General features: G+C 36.5%; 1 protein-coding gene across 2 annotated transcripts in view; it reads left to right on the top strand.

Moving 5' to 3' along the window:
• Positions 1 to 22,843, top strand: part of LOC126248664 (glutamate receptor ionotropic, kainate 2-like) — a 542,085-nt gene that overhangs the window by 311,544 nt on the left and 207,698 nt on the right. For both annotated transcript variants that reach the window (XR_007545524.1, XM_049949880.1), the window contains exon 9: positions 19,201 to 19,425. Coding sequence is in view for 1 of the 2 variants with exons in the window: in XM_049949880.1 (XP_049805837.1) it covers positions 19,201 to 19,425 (225 nt within the window). In the remaining variant the exon portion in view is untranslated. The remainder of the gene's footprint in view (positions 1 to 19,200; positions 19,426 to 22,843) is intronic.

A 22,843-nucleotide genomic window follows, 5' to 3' on the forward strand; every position in this document is an offset into this window, starting at 1 on the left:
GATAATTACTGTTTCAGGTATATATATGGGGTTAATCCAGTGATCTCAAATTTTCTGTAACTTTTGCTGAGGAGCTAAAACATTTTTCCTGCACTCTACTGTTTCTACTTTCCCTAAGAATAACTTCATTTCACAAGACTGGTTGTTTGTTTGTATCACTTGTTGGCCAAATAATAACATTTTCTCTAATAACGTCTTTTAAATAAGCTACAGACTTAGTGACATAACCATCACTCCATCTAGAGACTAATAATATTTCTTAAGTTTTTATCTGTCTCCATTTTCCAATTGTATCCCATTTAATTTGATATGGATGCACTGTGTGACACTGGTGTTGTGCATTTATACCTATTACTGGAAACTGTATTTTAATGTGCAATCAGGCTTGATCAGTATCCAACCTTATATCAGGTATGTGATAAAATGAAGCTGCATTCTTACTGGATATAGGCATGACATGTTGGAGTTCCTCTGGAAAGTCAGAGCTTTCTATAATGCCATCAAAATTTGCAGTGTATTTAACAATGTTGCATTCAACTGTCCATCAGTAGTGTGATGGACTGCTTAATGCAGGGTTTCGACCTCAGTCCTTACATCATCTAATCTGCCTTGTAAGGTTTGTAACAATGTAGCTATTACCACTTCCTCATCTAGTATACTTATCTGGGTTTCTATTTTCTCTAGATCACTATTTAAGACATTCATAGTGTTCTGCACATATTGTACTAATTCTATCATTAAGTTCCATACTGTTTTAGGAAGGTTTACTGTTCCTTGCTCCATGTTTCCCATCTGTGTTGTGTACCAATCTACTTTTGCTTCCTCTACCTCTTGTACATTTCCAAGTAGGCTGTATAAAGCTTTTGTGTTAGCATGTTTTATCCTTTGCCAAATTTATCTCAATTTCACCACAAAATTTTTCACTTGTTCACCTTGTGGACCCAGTAGGTTGAATTACTTCAAAAGGTGACAGCAATTTTCGTCCATATACTACCTCATAGGGGGAGAAGCCAGTTCAAATATGTGCTGATGACAAAACTTAGATATACATCCCAATCTGAATGCTATGAATTAATGTAGTAACTTAACATTTTGGGTAAAGTATGATGAACTCATTCTGTCCATCCATTCATATGAGGATGGAATGGGCTGATATGTAACTTTTTAATTTCCAGTAAGTGACATAATTTTCATTAGTTTGGATACAAAACTAGTTGACTGGCCTGTAATAATGATTTCTGGCATGCCCAATTTCAATAAGCAGTTGTTTACCATGGTCTGTGTTACTGTATTCGCCTCCTGATCTAGGATGTCTACCATAATTAAATATCACAAAAAATGATGAAGGATGATCTAACATCATAAGGACATATTTATTACCAACTTGTGTTCTATTAAAAGGTCATAAAACACCTTGTTCTAACTTGCAAAATAGTTTTCCATTTTCAGGTAGTCCCCCACCTTAATTTTCAGATGGCTCCAATCTGCTCTTTGTGCACATGAGACACAGTTTCTATGTATGGTTCTACATCACTGAAATGCGTTTGTCAGCAAAACTTTTCAGCTACACCTCTATTCATTGCTCTTTTCCCTCTGCAGCCTGATAAGTCATGGTCATGTTGTTTCTGTAATACTTTCATTCCCACTGCTGCAAGAACTACAGTGCAAGGTCCGCACTTTGTTGATCTGCATAGCAAGCCTTCTTGAATTTCAAACTGAAATTGTGCTTGAAACAAGTGATGCTCACTCTCAGTTGATTGAGCATTTATCCAATCTTCCTGGCTTTCCACCTACTGCTTATAAAACTGATATCTTCCTAATTAGCCTATATGCACTTGTGTGTTTGACTCCTGGCTTATGAATTACTTCATAGTTGAACTCACTTAATTTTACTGCCTATCTTGCTAATTGACTTGATAGATCTTTCAGCCCTAATAACTATTTTAAAGATGCATGGTCAGTAATCAATTTGAATTTCCAACCATACAAATAACAACAAATGTAAGAGATTCCATAAATAACTGCTAACATTTCTTTTTCATTTGTCAAATAATTAGTATCATCCTTATTCAATTGTATGGTGCATATGTAACCAGGTGTTCAATCCCATCAACATTCTGACTTAAAATACAGCCCAAAAGCATTGTGGGCTGCATCATATGCAACTATGAATTCCTGTTCAGGGTTGAGGAATATTAACACAGAATCTGATGTTAATATCTCCTTCAGCTTCTCAAATGATTCTTGACACTGTGTTGTCAACTGAAAACTAACACCTTGTCATAGTAATTTGATTTATGGCTGTGCAATTTCAGTAAATCTCTTCACAAACTTACAATAATAACTGCATAATTCAATAAATGACTTTAATTGTTTTGTAGTTTATGACATTGGAAAATCACATACAGTGGAAGCAAGTCAAGGTTCCATCCTCACTCTATCTTGACTAATAATATGCCCAAGAAAACTTAATTGTGTTTGATCAGAATAGCATTTCTGCATGCTTAGTGTAGTGTGTGCTGTCCTCAATTTGCTAAATACTTCATATACATGTTTAACATGACCTTCTATAGTTCTCAAATAGACAATTATATTGTCAATGTATACCATACAGATTCTTGATTTTAATCCATGAAGTACCCCATCTAATAGGCGCTGGAATATAGAAAGAGCATTTTTTAATCCAAATGGCATTTTTTGATATGGGAAATGACCTGGAGGTATTGTGGAAGCTGTCTTGCGTCAATCATTGGGAAACGCTTCCAGTTGGTGATAATCACTTCTAAGATCGATTGTCGAAAAATATTTCCATCTTCCTAAGTTGTATAATGTATCCATGATGTTCAGGACTGGATATGCAGGGGTTGTGGTTCATTTTGTTCAAGTAATGATAGTCACAACAAAATAGATATTTCCAAGCTTTGTCAACTTTTTGATTCAATAACAATATTTTCTGACCATGAGCTGTCACTAAACTCAACAATACCTTCACATAATTGTGATCTATAAATTCGTCAATTAGTGGCTGTAGATGTTTTTCTATTCTGCATGGTTCCTATAGACTGGTGGATTATTGCCAGTTGGCATGCAGTGTTATAGGATTGGATTTTCTGGTAGTGGACCATCTGAACTGAATAAATCAGAACATCCTAACAAAAAAGTTTCCATGGCTTTTCATTTACTCTCTTTCAAGAGATGAATCTTGGCTTGTAGTATAGATGCAGTGATGGCTTGTCTGCCGCTTCAGTCACCTCATGATCCATCGATATCCTCATTCTCGAGTATCTATAAACTTTCTGTAGTTAATCCTTTCAGGAGACTTACTTCATCTGTCCCAAAGTTTTGAAACTTATCAAAATCATCAGTTCCCCATTAATGCCAGTTACTCATGCAAGGATTCTTCATATTAAACAATGCCTTTCATCTAATGCTTCGTTGTTCTGCTGTGGTTCAACCACACCTAATCTCTGCTGTGACATATCAGCATTTACAGATACCAAATAACTTCCCTGTTCCAGCAGGTACTTTGTGAGCATAATTATCTTTAATGTACATGTACACAGTGCAAGTGGTGACACCTTAGCACTTGGTGTACCATGTGCCATCAAAACATGTACAGCTGTTGGAATCATTGGAAACAAGCTATCGGCCCCCTGGCTCAGCAGCTGTTGTGGCACAACACCTGAAGGAAAATTTGGAAAATATTTCGAGTAGATTTCCCAACCATGTTATAGTTTTGGGTGGAGATTTTAATTTACCAGATATAGACAGAGAGACTCAAACATTTATAACGGGTAGCAGGGACAAAAAATCCAGTAAATTTTTTATGTGCATTTTCTGAATACTACCTTGAGCAGTTATACAGAGAGCTGACTCATGGGGATAACATATTACACCTTCTGGTGACAAACAGACCCGAACTATTTGAAACAGTTAACGCAGAACAGGGAATCAGCATCGATGATTTCAGCTGTAAATAGAAATATTAAAAAAGGTAGCAAGATTTTTCTGTTTAGCAAAAGTGATAAAAAGCAGATTTCAGAGTACTTGACAGCTCAACACAAAAGTGTTATCTCAAATACAGATAGTGTTGAGGATCAGTGGACAACGTTCAAAGCCATCATACAATATGCATTAGATGAGTATGTGCCAAGCAAGATTGTAAGAGATGGAAAAGAGCCACCGTGGTACAACAACTGAGTTAGAAAACTGCTGCAGAAGTGAAGGGAACTTCACAGCAAACATAAACATAGACAAAGCCATACAGACAAACAAAAATTACACGAAGAGAAATGTAGTGTGAGGAAGGCTATGTGAGAGGCATTCAGTGAATTCGAAAGTAAATTTCTATGTACTGACTTGGCAGAAAATTCTAAGAAATTTTGGTCTTATGTGAAAGTGGTAGGTGGATCAAAACAAAATGTCCAGACACTCTGTGACCAAAATGGTACTGAAACAGAGGATGACAGACTAAAGGCCAAAATACTAAATGTCTTTTTTCAAAGCTGTTTCACAGAGGAAGACTGCACTGTAGTTCCTTCTCTAGATTGTCACACAGATGACAAAATGGTAGATATTGAAATAGATGTCAGAGGGATATAAAAACTATTAAAATCACTCAAAAGAGAAAGGTCGCTGGACCTTATGGGATACCAGTTTGATTTTACACAGAGTACGTGAAAGGACTTGCCCTCCTTCTTGCAGCAGTGTACCGTAGGTCTCTATAAGAGCGTAGCATTCCAAAAGATTGGACAAGGGCACAGATCATCCCTGTTTTCAAAAAGGGATGTCGAGCAGATGTGCAGAACTGTAGACCTATATCTCTAACACGATCAGTTGTAGAATTTTGGAACACGTATTATGTTTGAGTGTAATGACTTTTCTGGAGACTAAAAATCTACTATGCAGGAATCAGCATTGGTTTCAAAAAAGACAATTATGTGAAACCCAGCTCATGCTATTCATCCACGAGACTCAGAGGGCCATAGACACAGGTTCCCAGGTAGATGCCGTGTTTCTTGACTTCTGCAAGGCATTTGATTCAGTTCCCCACAGTCATTTAATGAAGAAAATAAGAACATAAAGACTATCAGACCAATTGTATGATTGGATTGAAGAGTTCCTAGATAATAGAATTCAGCATGTCATTCTCAATGGAGAATAGTCTTCCGAAGTAAGAGTGATTTCAGGTGTGCTGCAGGGGAGTGTCGTAGGACCATTGCTATTCACAATATATATAAATGACCTTGTGGATAACATTGGAAGTTCACTGAGGCTTTTTGCAGATGGTGCTGTAGTATATCAAGAGGTTGTAACAATGGAAAATTGTACTGTAATGCAGGAGGATCTGCAACAAACTGACGCATGGTGCTGGGAATGGCAATTGAATCTCAATGTAGACAAGTGTAATGTGCTGCGAATACATAGAAAGAAAGATCCTTTACCATTTAGCTACAATATAGCATGTCAGCAACTGGAAGCAGTTAATTCCATAAATCATCTGGGAGTAGTCATTAGGGGTGATTTAAAATGAAATGATCATATAAAATTAATTGTCGGTAAAGTAGATGCCAGACTGAGATTCATTGGAAGAATCCTAAGGAAATGCAGTCCAAAAACAAAGGAAGCATGTTACAGTACACTTGTTTGCCCACTGCTTGAATACTGCTCAGCAGTGTGGGATCCATACCAGGTAGGGTTGATAGAAGAGATAGAGAAGATCCAACGGAGAGCAGCGCGCTTCATTATATGATCATTTAGTAATTGCGAAAGTGTTACGGAGATAATAAATAAACTCCAGTGGAAGACTCTGCAAGAGAGATGCTCAGTAGCTAGGTATGGGCTTTTGTTGAAGTTTCAAGAACATACCTTCATGGAGGAGTCAAGCAGTATATTGCTCCCTCCTACGTATATCTCACAAAGAGACCATGAGAATAAAATCAGAGAGGTTAGAGCCCACAGAAAGGCATACTGACAATCTTTCTTTCCACAAACAATACAAGACTGGAATGGAAGGGAGAACCAACAGGGGTACTCAAGGTACCCTCCATCACACACAGTCAGGTGGCTTGCGGAGTATGGATGTAGATGTAGATGTAGAAGCTCCACCAAGTTCAACTGTGCACTTTGAAAGAGTAATTTTTGTATGATACCTATCTAGGAAGTAAAGTCCAAGAATTGTGGAATACCCTTGTCCCACAGTTGGCAACACTTCCATATGCTCACGAATCTCTATAGTTCCAATCCTAAAAATGAGCTGTGTTGTCCCAAATGATACCAAATCATTATTTCCCATTCAACGTAATTTGTACCTTGGAGTCCCTAGTCCTACCCACATGTGCACTTGTATCAACTAAAAATTTACATTCTTTACCATTTACGATGCCCATCAAACAACAATCCATCTCTGCATTAGTGTCTGCAGTACTCAGGAATGTTTTCTGATGGATGAAACACCCCATCCCTCCATTTATGTTTAATGTTTTCTGTTCCTTGTGCCCATTACCCTGCTGCCTAGTTCCATACTTGTTTGCATTTTGGCCAAAAAACCCAAAACTGTAATGCTCACATTGATTGCATTGCACCTTCAAATGCCCTCTCTTCCCAAAATGGTAAGACTGTTTTTCAGAAGCAAAAATTTGTTTATCAGATTAGATTAGATTAGATTAATACTAGTTCCATGGATCATGAATACGATATTTCGTAATGATGTGGAACGAGTCGAATTTTCCAATACATGACATAATTAGGTTAATTTAACAACATAACAGTTAATATAACAACTTTATTTTATTGTGTTTTTTTGTTTTTCTTTATATTTTATTTTTTAAATTTTTTTTAATATTTTTTTTTTTTCTTAATTTATATCTAAAAATTCCTCTATGGAGTAGAAGGAGTTGTCATTCAGAAATTCTTTTAATTTCTTCTTAAATACTTGTTGGTTATCTGTCAGACTTTTGATACTATTTGGTAAGTGACCAAAGACTTTAGTGCCAGTATAATTCACCCCTTTCTGTGCCAAAGTTAGATTTAATCTTGAATAGTGAAGATCATCCTTTCTCCTAGTATTGTAGTTATGCACACTGCTATTACTTTTGAATTGGGTTTGGTTGTTAATAACAAATTTCACAAGAGAGTATATATACTGAGAAGCTACTGTGAATATCCCTAGATCCTTAAATAAATGTCTGCAGGATGATCTTGGGTGGACTCCAGCTATTATTCTGATTACACGCTTTTGTGCAATAAATACTTTATTCCTCAGTGATGAATTACCCCAAAATATGATGCCATATGAAAGCAATGAGTGAAAATAGGCGTAGTAAGCTAATTTACTAAGATGTTTATCACCAAAATTTGCAATGACCCTTATTGCATAAGTAGCTGAACTCAAACGTTTCAGCAGATCATCAATGTGTTTCTTCCAATTTAATCTCTCATCAATGGACACACCTAAAAATTTGCAATATTCTACCTTAGCTATATGCTTCTGATTAAGGTCTATATTTATTAATGGCGTCATACCATTCACTGTACGGAACTGTATGTACTGTGTCTTATCAAAATTCAGTGAGAGTCCGTTTACAAGGAACCACTTAGTAATTTTCTGAAAGACAGTATTGACAATTTCATCAGTTAATTCTTGTTTGTCAGGTGTGATTACTATACTTGTATCATCAGCAAAGAGAACTAACTTTGCCTCTTCATGAATATAGAATAGCAAGTCATTAATATATAATAAGAACAACAAAGGACCCAAGACTGACCCTTGTGGAACCCCATTCTTGATAGTTCCCCAGTTTGAGGAATGTGCTGATCTTTGCATGTTACGAGAACTACTTATTTCAACTTTCTGCACTCTTCCAGTTAGGTACGAATTAAACCATTTGTGCACTGTACCACTCATGCCACAATACTTGAGATTGTCTAGCAGAATTTCATGATTTACACAATCAAAAGCCTTTGAGAGATCACAAAAAATCCCAATGGGTGGTGTTCGGTTATTCAGATCATTCAAAATTTGACTGGTGAAAGCATATATGGCATTTTCTGTTGAAAAACCTTTCTGGAAACCAAACTGACATTTTGTTAGTACTTCATTTTTACAGATATGTGAAGCTACTCTTGACTACATTACTTTCTCAAAAATTTTGGATAAAGCTGTTAGAAGGGAGATTGGCCGGTAATTGTTGACATCAGATCTATCCCCCTTTTTATGCAAAGGTATAACAATAGCATATTTCAGTCTATCAGGGAAAATGCCCTGTTCCAGAGAGCTATTACACAGGTGGCTGAGAATCTTACTTATCTGTTGAGAACAAGCTTTTAGTATTTTGCTGGAAATGCCATCAATTCCATGTGAGTTTTTGCTTTTAAGCAAGTTTATTATTTTCCTAATTTCAGAGGGAGAAGTGGGTGAGATTTCAATTGTATCAAATTGCATAGGTATGGCCTCTTCCATTAACAACCTAGCATCTTCTAATGAACACCTGGATCCTACTATATCCACAACATTTAGAAAATGATTATTACAAATTTTTCAACTTCTGACTTTTTGTTCGTAAAGTTTTCATTCAATTTGATGGTAATACTGTCTTCCTCTGCTCTTGGTTGACCTGTTTTTCTTTTAATAATATTCCAAATTGTTTTAATTTTATTATCAGAGTTGCTGATTTCAGACATGATACACATACTCCTGGATTTTTTAATAAATTTTCTTAATATAACACAGTAGTTTTTATAATGTTTGATAGTTTCTGGGTCACTACTCTTTCTTGCTGTCAGATACATTTCCCTTTTCCGGTTACAAGATATTTTTATACCCTTAGTAAGCCGTGGTTTGTTACAAGGTTTCTTACGAGTATATTTAACTATTTTCTTGGGGAAGCAGTTTTCAAATGCATTTACAAAAATGTCATGAAATAAATTATATTTTAAATTGGCATCAGGCTCAAGGTACACCTCATCCCAGTCTAACTGCTGTAGGCTTTCCCTGAAATCTGCAATTGTTAAATCGTTGACTGGACGTACTACTTTGGAGGACTGTATAGTATTGCTGAATGGAGCTATGTCATATATTGTAACTAGCTGTGCACCATGATCAGAAAGACCATTCTCAACAGGCTGAGCATTTATCTGGTTAAACTTATCTTGGTCTATAAAGAAGTTATCTATCAGTGAGCTGCTATCCTTTACCACCCGAGTAGGAAAATCAATAACGGGTGTCAAATTGAAAGAACCGAGTAATACTTCAAGGTCATTTTTCCTATTACCCTCTTTCAGAGAATCTACATTGAAGTCCCCACAAATAATAATTTGCTTCCCCCTGTCTGACAGATAGCACAACAAGGAGTCCAAATTTTTCAGAAATAGATGAAAATTTCCTGATGGGGACCTATATACAGTTACAATTATAAATGTGCCTTTATTTAATCTAAGCTCACAGGCACATGCTTCTATATGTTTCTCTACACAAAACTTTTTTGTTTCTATACTTTTTGCACAATGATAACTTTTGACATATATGGCAACTCCTCCTTTCTCCATATTTTCTCTCATTACATGTGCAGAGAGCTTATATCCACCCACATTTACCTTATCCATATCAGTAACAATGTGATGCTCAGACAGGCATAGTATATCTATTTCATTCTCAGCTTCTAAATCTTCTAAACAAACCAGAAGCTCATCTACTTTATTCTTTAAACTCCCAATATTTTGATGAAATATACTTACATTATTTTTAATTATACTTTTATGAGAATCTTTCCTTATTCTAACATTTGCAGTACTCTCCTGTCTGAGTTTCTCATTGTGCTTAGTTCTAGTTCCTATACCAGTGGTCACATGGTGTTCAGAGAGGCAGATTATGTCAACTGGGTTGGGTGACTTTAATTCATTAATGCAATTACCTAGGACTGAGATACAACTTGGTGGAGATAAAATTTCTGGTGATTGGTGAAAATTTGTAATTGACAGCTGTGATTGGTGATCCAATGTGCTAGAATTGTGCTGTTTAATTTCTTTCCTAAACTGAAGATTTGTTTCAATCCTAACCTCTCGTAGAACTTGACATCTTTCTGTCTTACCTATCCTAAAAAAGGTGCTGCTCCAACACCTGTAACCACTGGTATTTTACCATTCATGGCAGTGCCTCCCCCCATTAAATTTCCTGCTATTACCCCAGCCAGTTTCCCCTTCCCTTTCCTGTTGAGATGTAGGCCGTGCCTGGTATAGTCCCACCTACTGAGATAATCAACAGGAACCACGCCAATATGAGCCCCCGCACCCGACCCAAGCAGCCGTTCCAACTCCAAATTAACTCTCCCAACAGAAGAGTTCAAATGAGGCCGGTCATGGCGTCTCAGGACAGATACAAATTCAACATTGGTGTGTCTCGATGCCGACGCAATCTTTACCAGGTCACACTCTACTGTACCCAGGATCTCTGTCGATGCTGTTCCCTGGCCCTCCCACAATAACCACGGTGTCTTCCCTGGTAAATCCTTTACAGAGTGAACCTAAATCATCTGTCACCTGATCCAGACTAGCACTTGGTTTGAAAAAATTTGTGACCTGGTATTCTGGTCCTAATTCCTCCTGCAGAAGTTGGCCTACACCTCTGGCATGAGAACTGCCTAACAACAAAACTTTCTTCCTTTTCCATGACTTTCCTACATTCTTTTTCAATTTCCTATTGAAAGTTTGTTGTGTCCTGTCTACACCTACCTCTGCTTGAGGCTCATCAGTTTCTAACTGAAGCAACAGGTCAAACTTATTTTTGACATTCACCACAAAACTGTCAGACTTAGTTCTAGGCCTGTTCCTTCTGCTACCTGTTGCCACTTCCCACCTCTCTTTGCCCTTCTCCCTCCTTAACCTGTCCAGATCTTCCCTAGCCTGATCTAGCTCAGCCTGAAGGGCAGCAATTTTCCCCTCCTGTTCCACTATCTTCCTATCTCTGCTGCAAATCCTACATAACCACTGATGAGCCTGATCCACTTTCCCAACACCCACGCCACTGCAGTCCCCCCAGTGAAAAAAACTACTGCATCCATCACACCAAACCCCGGAACTAACAATTCTATGGCAAGTCAGGCACTTCTCACTCATGGCAAAAATAATACTTTAGCTAGAATAAATCAATTAAATTACCGAAAATCAAAAAAGACGTTACAAGAATTAAGCCTGTTCACAAATGTATATAAGCAAGTTTCTGATTTAAAATTCCGCTGTTTTTCTGAGATCTGTATTAAAACAATGAAGGTATACGCTATTTATTATATATTTCACTCGATTGAATGAAAAAAAGGACAATTAAACGAGGTACTTTAACTTTGATTCTCCAAAAACGTTACGAGAATTAGGCCTATAAACAAATGTATATAGGCAAGTTTCTGATATAAAGTTACGCTGTTTTTCTGAAATCTGTATTAAAACAATGAAGTTATTCGCTATTTACGGTAGTTTACTTATTTGTTACCGAGACACTAGTTAAATTACCGTGAAACAATAAACAAACACATTTACAAAATTTAAGCCTAAGCGCGACTTCGCGAAGTTACGATCTTTTCGTGTTTTCTGAAAAACTACGCAAAGAAAAGTCAAACCTTTAATGACAAGACTAAACGATACACTAATGCACGTATTTAATTTGTTGTCGGCGTTAAACTAAATTATATTCCTGTCTAAATCACTTAACTTTCTGGAAATGGTTTCTGGCGTCACTTACTCGGCGGCCATCTTGCTGCAAATATGTGGCAACTTGTTGTGCTGTATCCAAACCCTCATGATTTCCCATGTGTACTCTTTGTGGAAACTCTACAGGAATTCCTCACAAAAACAAGTCAAGAGCTCTGTTTTCTGCCTCCCTGATTATGACATGATCTGCTTCTGGTTTCCCTGTCATCTCATATGTTTCAGAATTTACTTTACGTGTTCTGTATGAAAAAGTCTCTCCAATCTCATTTGTCTTCCATGTCCAGCTACTCAACTTTGCTCTAAAAAACTTAGCACTATTCTACTTACCATATCTCTAACAAATACCTTCCCTAGTTGTTCAAATGTGCTTGTCTTGCACAGCATTTCATAATACATCACATATGTCTTGGCTTCATCCATAGCTCATAAATTGGTCATCTGCAGAGTAGTTTCATCTGACCAGTTACTCATTCTGGTTGCAGCAAGTACATCATTAATGAATATCATTATGTCCCTATGTTGTTTCTCCAGATAAGGTTTTGATTAAGTTAGCTACTGAAAGATCTACTGAAATGTAGGGCATTGCTGTTGGTGACATGAATTTACAATTTGTGCAGTTTACCACTAACTTAATTTTATACTGAAAGAACATGCATCAGACAGAGCAATATATACCAAATAAAAATACAGCTTACAATGTATGAAACTAGATTCAGCTACTTCCCTCAGATCATCGCCCAGCGACACTCACTACATTAGGGTGCTGCATGACCATACCGTCTATAACTAGAACAAGTTACTGGTATGAACTTACTGCATGGTTTGCTATGACCAACAAAATTACAAATAGTACATGTCACTGGTAGCAAATATGTCTCTTTACAATTTCATCTAAATTCTGAGAAAACCAAAGGGTTCCGTTGGTTTCACAAAAGATACTTTGATCATAGTTCACCCATCAATATGCCTAAACTCTGCCATATCACAACCATAGTAAAAGAAAATATCTTTGCACTTACCACATTGCGGTTACTGTCATGAAGCATGATTGTCATAGGTGCAGACCACTGCCGCTAAACTCCAGACACTGGAGTCAAAGATGGGTTATGTCAGTGACTCTGATGGCACAGCAGCTGCCAGTGAGTGGGATAGTGGCTGCCCAGCACAAAGTGGTTCTTGCACCTGCCATGAAGTGTACTCAGATCCATCCTGAATTCTATGATGAGCCTCGATGACCCACCCTCAATATACCTGATCTCGGTAGTCGTGTGGTCAGTTGATCTCCTCCCTACCCCTGGTAAGTTTCAGCACCTGAAGGTGCCCGAGTGTTGAACCTGAATGTGGACCCCAAGAGGCCCTGGTGCTGGCTTCCATGCTGAAGTCCAGTACTGGCAGCACTATGCAATGTGGTGTTGTTGGAAGACAGTCAGTTTCTTGATCAGTAAACGGTACGTGGCAAACAGAATTAAGTTCTCTGTAGAAGGCCATCGTCTTGAGCATATCTTCAGCTAGTTCATAGACTGTGCCAGAGTATCTAGGACATAGACTCCATAATCATGGAATCGAGTGCTATTACTGTGATTCTCATTGATCCCAGTGATCAACTTTTGACGAGAGCTGGAGTATTAAAAGGGAGCTAGTATGAGGCCATGATGCAAATCTCATTTCCTAATGACCAAATGTGCCCTCCTTATTCTGCTACATTTGCTTAACAGACGATTAACTGCTGTGTCAGTCACTTGCTATATGCTCTTATGAAACAGATACAGTTTCTTGCAACATGCCTTACCAGCTAACGAATATGCTTGTCTCACTTCCTTTGGTTTTCTGTCCTCTTTTCTGCTGAATGCTTATTGCTTCCTCAGCAGACAGTGTCATTGTCCAGACATGCTTGCACATAATAGCTCATTTCTTGTTTCTGCCTCTGCCTCTGCCTCTGGCATGACTTCAATTTGCCTGAGGCAAGGTGAGTGAGTTTTAATAATTTTTTTTCTAATTCCTACGCCATGCTACTCTGTGCTGTAACCAAGCTATAAGATTTGGAAAGGCTTGATTGTTATATTTCATTTGCTGTTCCAGACAGACCCAGATATATTGTATTGGGATTGAGACTGGGCTTATTGGGGTAAAAATTACTAATTTTCTAAAACATTTTAAAGTTAATTATAGTTATTAGCAAACTCTGAAACAGAGATAATTTATGATAAATGTTCATAATATATGCTCCTCTTTAAGTGAAAACTGGATGTGACACAATATGTGCTGTAGTAATGGTTATTATATCACAAACACCGATTTACTACAAATTAGAGTATGAACAGGGCAAATGTTAACTCCCAGACATTCTGAAAAATGTACATTTACTTGAGTTGATACATGCTGAAATTCAGGGAGATCTATTCTTTGACAGTAACTGTAAATCACAAATGCTGATTTGCTGCAAAATATGTTATCCAAAACACTTGTACCAGTAACTTATGAAAATATAATTTTGTAAGGTTCTGAAAATTCTTAAAAATAATCTATTTCTCATGTAATTATACAATGAAATTAGAGAACATTTGTTTTGAATGAGGATAGGCCTACTCTTCTCGAAAATTAAAAAAAAATCACTAATTAGTTTAAGCCTATAATTGATGATAACAGTACAAGATTATTGCGCCATTCGTTGCAGTTTCACAGTATATCACAATAGAAATGGGTATTGATATGATCATTGAAAGATTATGCTGAAACAACATGAACAGTACAGTAAAATATGCAAATCCAGATTTTGAATTGTCACATGAAGCTTGCACAGTCATTCTCACACAAAGGAAAAATTTCAAAGTTGGCTTTTACATGCAAATCAACATGCAAATTGCATGGATTTTTTTACTTGGCCGTTTCTGGGCCAACTTCTACACTGGTGTGCTGAAAGAGGACGCTGAGTTTATCTCATGCAAAATCATGAAAATGTGGAGCACCAACAAAGTAGTGTCTAATATTTTGTATGATTAATTTCTGAGCACGGTGTAGAGAAAATTGATAGGACGCCATTGGTGTACATACTCATGCATATCTCCTTAAAAGTTGTTTGGAATGGGACATGCTTCAATGTCCTCTGCTAATCAAAGCAAAGGCCTTGGAACAAAATGTTGAATGGATCAGTTCCTTTCCTCATTTGCAGGAAAATAGGAGGACGCCTTCACTGATTTTTAGATCATAAGGAGGAAAGAAAAACTTGAGTACTTGGTGCATTATGTGATCATTATGAGGCCAGTAATATTGTTTTAAAAGTGCTCCAAAGTCTGGTACTCTGATCTTGTTGCAGAGATCCATTTTTATTGAAGCTTTTTCTTCATATGATTTCCTTACCATGTAGAGATTTCTTTGTTTCTTGTCTCTCCAAAACGTGTACCTAAAATCATCAATAGTGGAAGTACTTTGGAATATGAAATTGTAGGCATTTTATTTGGAAAACATGGACCTATGGCATTGTTATTTTGAGCAGTTTATTTACAACCTTTTTAATCTTACCGATGGCAGATTCTGTTCACAAACATGGTCTTGAAATACATACACCATAATAGCTGTTCGCTAGTATTTACATTTAATTTCACAGGTGATGTTTCAATTAAATTTTGCTTGCCCTCTGCTTTTACTACATTAACATAGTTCTCAACAATTCTTATAATATCCCTGAACATTACAGTTCATGTAGGCTTTCACTATTACTACTAACTTAGTCCATGACTTCACTGTTCTATTCCCCACTCCTAACCCTATAGTTGCAATGCATCACTTCACAGTTTTAGTCATGCACATTTTTAAACCATAATGGCCTTGTAACACTAACAAAAATGGCCTTGCTCTGCTGGTACTGTGAATGGCTCAAAGCAAGGGGAAACTACAGCCATAATTTTTCCCAAGGGCATGCAGATTTTCTGTATGGTTAAATGATGATGGCGTCCGCTTCGCTAAAATATTCCAGAGGTAAAATAGTCCCGCATTCGGATCTCCGGGCGGGGACTACTCAGGAGGACGTTGTTATCAGGAGAAAGAAAACTGGTGTTCTACGAGTCAGAGCATGGAATGTCAGATCCCTTAATCGGGCAGGTACATTAGAAAATTTAAAAAGGGAAATGGATAGGTTAAAGTAAGATATAGTGGGAATTAGTGAAGTTCGGTGGTAGGAAGAACTAGACTTCTGGTCAGGTGAATACAGGATTATAAATACAAAATCAAATAGGGGTAATGTAGGAGTAGGTTTAATAATGAATAAAAACAAATAGGAATGTGGGTAAGCTACTACAAACAGCATAGTGAACACATTATTGTGGCTAATATAGATACGAAGCTCACGACTACCACAGTAGTACATGTTTGTATGCCAACTAGCTCCACAGATGATGAAGAAATTGATGAAATGTATGATGAGGTAAAAGAAATTATTCAGACAGTGAAGGGAGATGAAAATTTAATAGTCATGGGTGACTGGAATTCGATAGTAGGAAAAGGAAGGGAAGGAAACATAGTAGGTGAATATGGAATGGGTGTAAGGAATGAAAGAGGAAGCCGCCTGGTAGAATTTTGCACAGAGCATAACTTAATCATAGATAACACTTGGTTTAAGAATCATAAAAGAAAGTTGTATACATGGGAGAAGCCTGGAGATACTGAAAGGTTTTAGACAGATTATATAATGGTAAGACAGAGATTTAGGAACCAGGTTTTAAATTGTAAGATATTTCCAGGAGTAGATGTGGACTCTGACCACAACATGTTGGTTATGAACTGTAGATTAAAGAAACTGCAAAAAGGTGGAAATTTAAGGAGATGGGACCTGGATAAACTGACAGAACCAGAGGTTGTAGAGAGTTTCAGGGAGAGCATTAGCGAACGATTGACAAGAATGGGGGAAAGAAAAACAGTAGAAGAAGAATGAGTAGCCTTGAGAGATGAAATAGTGAAGGCAGCAGAGGATCAAGTAGGTAAAAAGATGAAGGTTAATAGAAATCGTTGGGTAGCAGAAGAGGCACTGAATTTAATTGATGAGAGGAGAAAATACAAGAATGCAGTAGATGAAGCTGGCAAAAATGAATACAAACGTCTCAAAAATGAGATCGACAGCAAGTGCAAAAAGGCTAAGCAGGGATGGCTAGAGGACAAATGTAAGGATGTACAGGCGTATATCACTAGGGGTAAGATAGATACTGCCTACAGGAAAATTAAAGAGAACCTTGGAGAAAAGAGAACCACTTGCATGTATATTAAGAGCTCAGATGGAAACTGAGTACTAAGCAAAGAAGGGAAAGCGGAAAGGTGGAAGGAGTATATAGAGGGTCTATACAAGGGTGATGTTCTTGAGGGCAATATTATGGAAATGGAAGAGGATTTAGATGAAGATGAAATGGGAGATATGATACTACGTGAAGAGTCTGACAGAGTGCTGAAAGACCTGAGTCCAAACAAAGCCCCGGGAGTAGATAACATTCCATTAGAACTACTGCTAGCCTTGGGAGAGCCAGCCCTGACAAAACTCTACCATCTGGTGTGCAAGATGTATGAGACAGGTGAAATACCACACTTCAAGAAGAATATAATAATTCCAATCCCAAAGAAAGTAGGTTTTGACAGATGTGAAAATTACTGAACTAACAGTTTAATAAGCCACAGCTGCAAAATACTAACATGAATTCTTTACAGACGAATGGAAAAACTGGTAGAAGCTAACCTTGGGGAAGATCAGTTTGGATTCCGTAGAAATGTTGGAACATGCGAGGCAATACTGACCCTACGACTTATCTTAGAAGATACACTAAGGAAAGGCAAACCTATGTTTCTAGCATTTATAGACTTAAAGAAAGCATTTGACAATGTACTGTAATACTCTCTTTCGAATGCTGAAGGTGGCAGGGGTAAAATACAGGGAGCGAAAGGCTATTTACAACTTGAACAGAAACCAGTAAGCAGTTATAAGAGTCAAGGGGCATGAAAGGGAAGCAGTGGTTGGGAAAGGAGTGAGACAGGGTTGTAGCCTATCCCCAATGTTATTTAATCTGTATATTGAGCAAGCAGTAAAGGAAACAAAAGAAAAATTCAGTGTAGGAATTAAAATCCATGGAGAAGAAATAAAAACTTTGAGGTTCGCCGATGACATTGTAATTCTGTCAGAGACAGCAAAGGACCTGGAAGAACAGTTGAACGGAATGGACAGTGTCTTGAAAGGAGGGTATAAGATGAACATCAACAAAAGCAAAACAAGGATAATGGAATGTAGTCGAATTAAGTCGGGTGATGCTGAGGGTATTAGATTAGGAAATGAGACGCTTAAAGTAGTAAATGATTTTTGCTATTTGGGGAGCAAAATAACTAATGATGGTCGAAGTAGAGAGGATATAAAATGTAGACTGGGTATGGCAAGGAAAGTGTCTTTGAAGAAAAGAAATTTGTTAACATCGAGTATAGATTTAAGTGTCCGGAAGTCTTTTCTGGAAGTATTTGTATGGATTCTAGCCATGTATGGAAGTGAAATGTGGACAGTAAATAGTTTAGACAAAAAGGGAATAGAAGCTTTCGAAATGTGGTGCTACAGAAGAATGCTGATGATTAGATGGGTAGATCACATATTTAATGTGGAGGTATTGAATAGAATTGGGGAGAAGAGAAATTTGTGGCACAACTTGACTAGAAGAAGGAATCGGTTGGTAGGACATAATCTGAGGCATCAAGGGATCACCAATTTTGTATTGGAGGGCAGCGTGGAGGGTAAAAATCATAGAGGGTGACCTAGAGATGAATACACTAAACAAATTCAGAAGGATGTAGGTTGCAGTAGGTACTGGGAGATGAAGAAGCTTGCACAGGATTGAGTAGCATGGAGAGCTGCATCAAACCAGTCTTTTTTTTATTGTAGTGTGTAAAAGATGCATATTATTCGGGAAATAAGTTAACATTTTAATACTATATCTCAATATTGGGCATTAGTTTGCCTTTATTGTTTGGTCCATTATACTACCATAATGCTAGTGATACACAGAGGGAAACACTACTAGTAGCAGCACCATAACCTCCGCTTTCTCTGGCACCACCAACAACAAATACAGTAAGAACATGAAATAAAGTAAAATGAAGTTAATCAGATTCATTCTGCTGTGGTGTAGATCTATTCAAAAAGTTTCACTTTTACTGAGTCTACTGAAAAAACAATGCTTTTTTGATCCTCTAATTTTACAAGATTATATAGTTCACACATAAAATGTTAAAAATTATGCTCAGATGTTTTATGTATACTCTGTGTATAGAATCATCTAGAAGAAATATCCACAATTTGCATAATCCTACGTCATTGTTAACTAAATGTGCCTTATAGAATTAGTGGAAGAAAATGAAGACAAAATAGAGAATTATATCCTAATATTTTACATTTGTTGCTGATTAACTGATTTGTGTCATACATGAAAATAATTATTGTAAGCTCATTATTTCCCTGATGACCTGTACTATTTTTTTCCTCAGAGATATAAAACACTTCGAGGACTAACAGGACCTGTACATTTTGACTATGAAGGTTTTCGAACAGATTTTATGCTGCATATAGTGGAGTTGACAGTTGATGGACTGCAGAAGATTGGCACATGGAATTCAACCACTGGACTTACCTTAATACGAGAAGAAGTATCAACTGAAGTGAGACAAGAGGAAAGCCTACAAAACAGGACACTCATAGTGTTAACAGCAATTGTAAGTGCACATTAACTGCTACAGAGTTTATATTGTTGAACTTGAGAAAAATGTTTTCAGTAGCTGCACTTGCAAAATAAATAAGGGGATTGTTCTTTTCTAGAACACTTTATTTTCTATCAAAAACTATTTTTGTTGTTCCTTAAACATGGGCTTCATTGATAGTATCTAAATAATATTATATACCAGAAATTTATAGGATTTTTTAAAAATATAAGTATAAATGTGATAAAATATAATGTTTTTACTTGACATTTATAATATCCTAGAAGAAAAATATATTTGTGTGTTTCACGTTTGTAGCTCACAATAAGCTACTTTTTTAGAATCATTTGATATGCTACTTAAATGTGCATTATTTTGTAGCCATCCTCAGACTACTTTTAGATTTTCACCAGATACAGTGAGCAGTGCCAAATAAATTTATGCTCATACATAGATGTGTAGCTCTATGCCTTGGATATAATGTAACTGAAAAATTAATTTTAATCAAATGCAGAAATAGAGCTTTTGTGTAAGTTATGTACATTGTATTTGGTTATATGTAGATGGTCCCATGAAAAAATTGAATATAATAAGCCATGGTCTTAAAATAACATATTTATGAGTTTTTCAACAGCTAACATGTGAGAGAACTGCAGCACAAAAGACATTTCCAGTAGTAATGATGTTTAATCTAGCCTGACAGCTTTTGTTGTTAGGAAGGTAGAAGAAAGAATAGGATTTAACATTCCACCAACAACAATGCCCTTAGATGTGGCACATGAACTCAAGCTATGAAAGGATAGGAAAGAAAGTTATCATGCACTTTTGAAGATGCAACAGGAAACAAAAATTTGGAATAACTGGAAGCAGATTCTTAATGCAACTCCAGTGTCTTACGACTACAGTACCTTCCTCAGTTTTAGAATCAGACCATTATCAAATGCAGATTTTACGACCTGACTGCATACAGCATGCCATGTGGTGTTGCATACAGTTTAGTGAAGCTGTCTTGTTCTGTCTTTGTTCCCAACTTTTTAATGACTTAACATGCAAACCAGTCATTCTGCATTAAATGCTATTCCTGCTGTGTCTGTATTTTGCTTCTGTCATATTTATTACTTTCTCACCATAACCAATCATATTCTCAATTACTCCTGTGCAATAAATTCAGTCATCACCTTGTTACACACCAGAAAAAGATAATAAAAACAAACCATATGTTAGTACAAAGACAAAATTTTTCAGCACAGTACACAGGTGGTGTTGATGTCAGTTAAGTTTTGTTCCTGACATTATAGAACATAAATAGTTATACTGTGTGTGTTTCATTCAAAACAATGTATCTGAAACCCTTCCTTATTTTCTATGGTTTAACAACACCAGAAATTTATTAGAAGTACATGATGGTTTCTAAGGAGCCTACTCTTTTATTTTCAACAGCTAAAAATGAGTGGTTTTATTGAAATGTGGCCATACTTCTCTTGACAGTGATCCATGTAAAGATCAGTCAGGAACTAGAACAACAGATGAAAACAGAACTTGCACAGTATACTGTAGGGTGGATAGAAGGTAAGGACATGTGAATTACCTGGTGTGTTTGACACATCAGAAGATAGAATACAGTAAATTTTACATGAATAAGAGAGCTTAGTGTATGTAAGGTGTCATGTTTGTGAACACTCCTCAGAAGCAAAGGTGAATATAAAGACTTCATCAATGTGTGAATAACTCTAACTATTCTCACTGATTTTTATGTGGACAAGATAGGGATCACACTATTCACATCAGAAAAAGTAATAACCAAATAAGCGAGGGTAAGCCATTGATTCTACACCATTAAAGGTGAAGTGAATTTCATCTGCCAGAGAAACAATGGCTTGTGTCTTCTGGAATGAAAAGAGATTCTTCTTATTGAGTGACTTGTGAAGAGCTAAATATTAACTGGTGTGATCTTCTGTACCAACTAGGTGGAAAAAATATAATAAAAGGCATGAAATGCAAAAAGAAGAACATAATCCTTCTTCAGTAATATGTATCTGTCCATGGAGATGCTTTGGCAATGGGAAAACTAGTTTTTAGTATGAATTCTTGGAACATTGAAACTATTAACTTATTTGGCATCCTCTGACTTTCATCCATTCCTATTCACAAATTTATGCCTCACAAATCTTTTGTGTACAAACAAGAGGTTATGACAGCTAAAAATGAATGTTCTACAAAATGTGTTTGCCTAAAACATGACTGCTTTGAAACATCTGTGGCTTTTTTTATCTTAAAAAAATAGTTCATTACTGCCAGCCTGAGAAATATTCTGCTTGGCAATATGTGTCAACCATCTGGGAACCTTGTACTCCTCATAATATAAAGTTAAATCTTATAATGGTTTCTGAAATACAATGTAGGAGAAGGATATCAATCTGACAGTCACCTCAAAATGTATGAAAAGCTCATTTAAACCAATAGGTCAATATGCAGCACAGGTATCCGTTAATCCTGCAAACAGACTGGACGTGAATCTAGGTTATCTTTCCCTTGAAGATGGCAAACATTTTATAAATTAAGATGTTAGAGCAAGCCCAAATTAATGTGTTTAGTAAATCACCTGCTATTTGATAGCCACCTTATGTGAATGTGGAGTAATTCTGAAATGTCAAGACATGCAGAAACATTGGAAAACAAGTTTGCAAATAATTTTAATAACTCATATTTTTGGGTCACTTAATTCTGATGCCACTTAAATTAAACTGCTGCGTTAATAATTATACATTTCACGTAGCTCATTTGGGAATTTTGGGTAGTTCCAAAATGTAAAAATTGCCTTATATGTTCCATTATTATCTCTCATTCTTATCCATTAAAGTGGCTTTAAAGCTCTTCTCTGGAATGCTACTGTGACTATATTGCACAGATAGTCTTTAGATCTGTATCAAGTTAATAAGATGTCGTAGGACAGGAACCTGAATTAAAAAGACTACAATTAGATTAATGTATAATAGCTGTTCTTTTGGTCATACTTGCTACAATTATTTTGTTTTAGTGTCTCAGCTACTTGTAAATTATATAGTGTTGATCAGTCATGGCGAAAATTGTCCTTATAAGCCAATTCGCATAAAGAAACTCAATAGCACTGTTTGCTGTTTACATTTTCTTGGCAATAGAACTTTTGTTTTAATGTAGGTAACAGAAAAAGTAAAAAGTACACCAAATTATGTCAAATGAAGAGAAAGTAAGTGGCAGTATTAGTATTAAAAAATAAACATTTTTTGTTAATTATTTGTAGAATATTGTATTACAATAATAAATACACTGTAATTCTATTCTATACCCAAGTGACTTTCTTTGTACCACATCTTTCATAAAAAAGACTTTTTTGGCAGTTTTAATTATACATGCATATCATTTGCGGTGTGCTTCTCTTGTGATAGAGTTGAGA

The sequence above is a fragment of the Schistocerca nitens genome, chromosome 3, assembly GCF_023898315.1.
Source record: "Schistocerca nitens isolate TAMUIC-IGC-003100 chromosome 3, iqSchNite1.1, whole genome shotgun sequence".
Taxonomy (NCBI): domain Eukaryota; kingdom Metazoa; phylum Arthropoda; class Insecta; order Orthoptera; family Acrididae; genus Schistocerca; species Schistocerca nitens.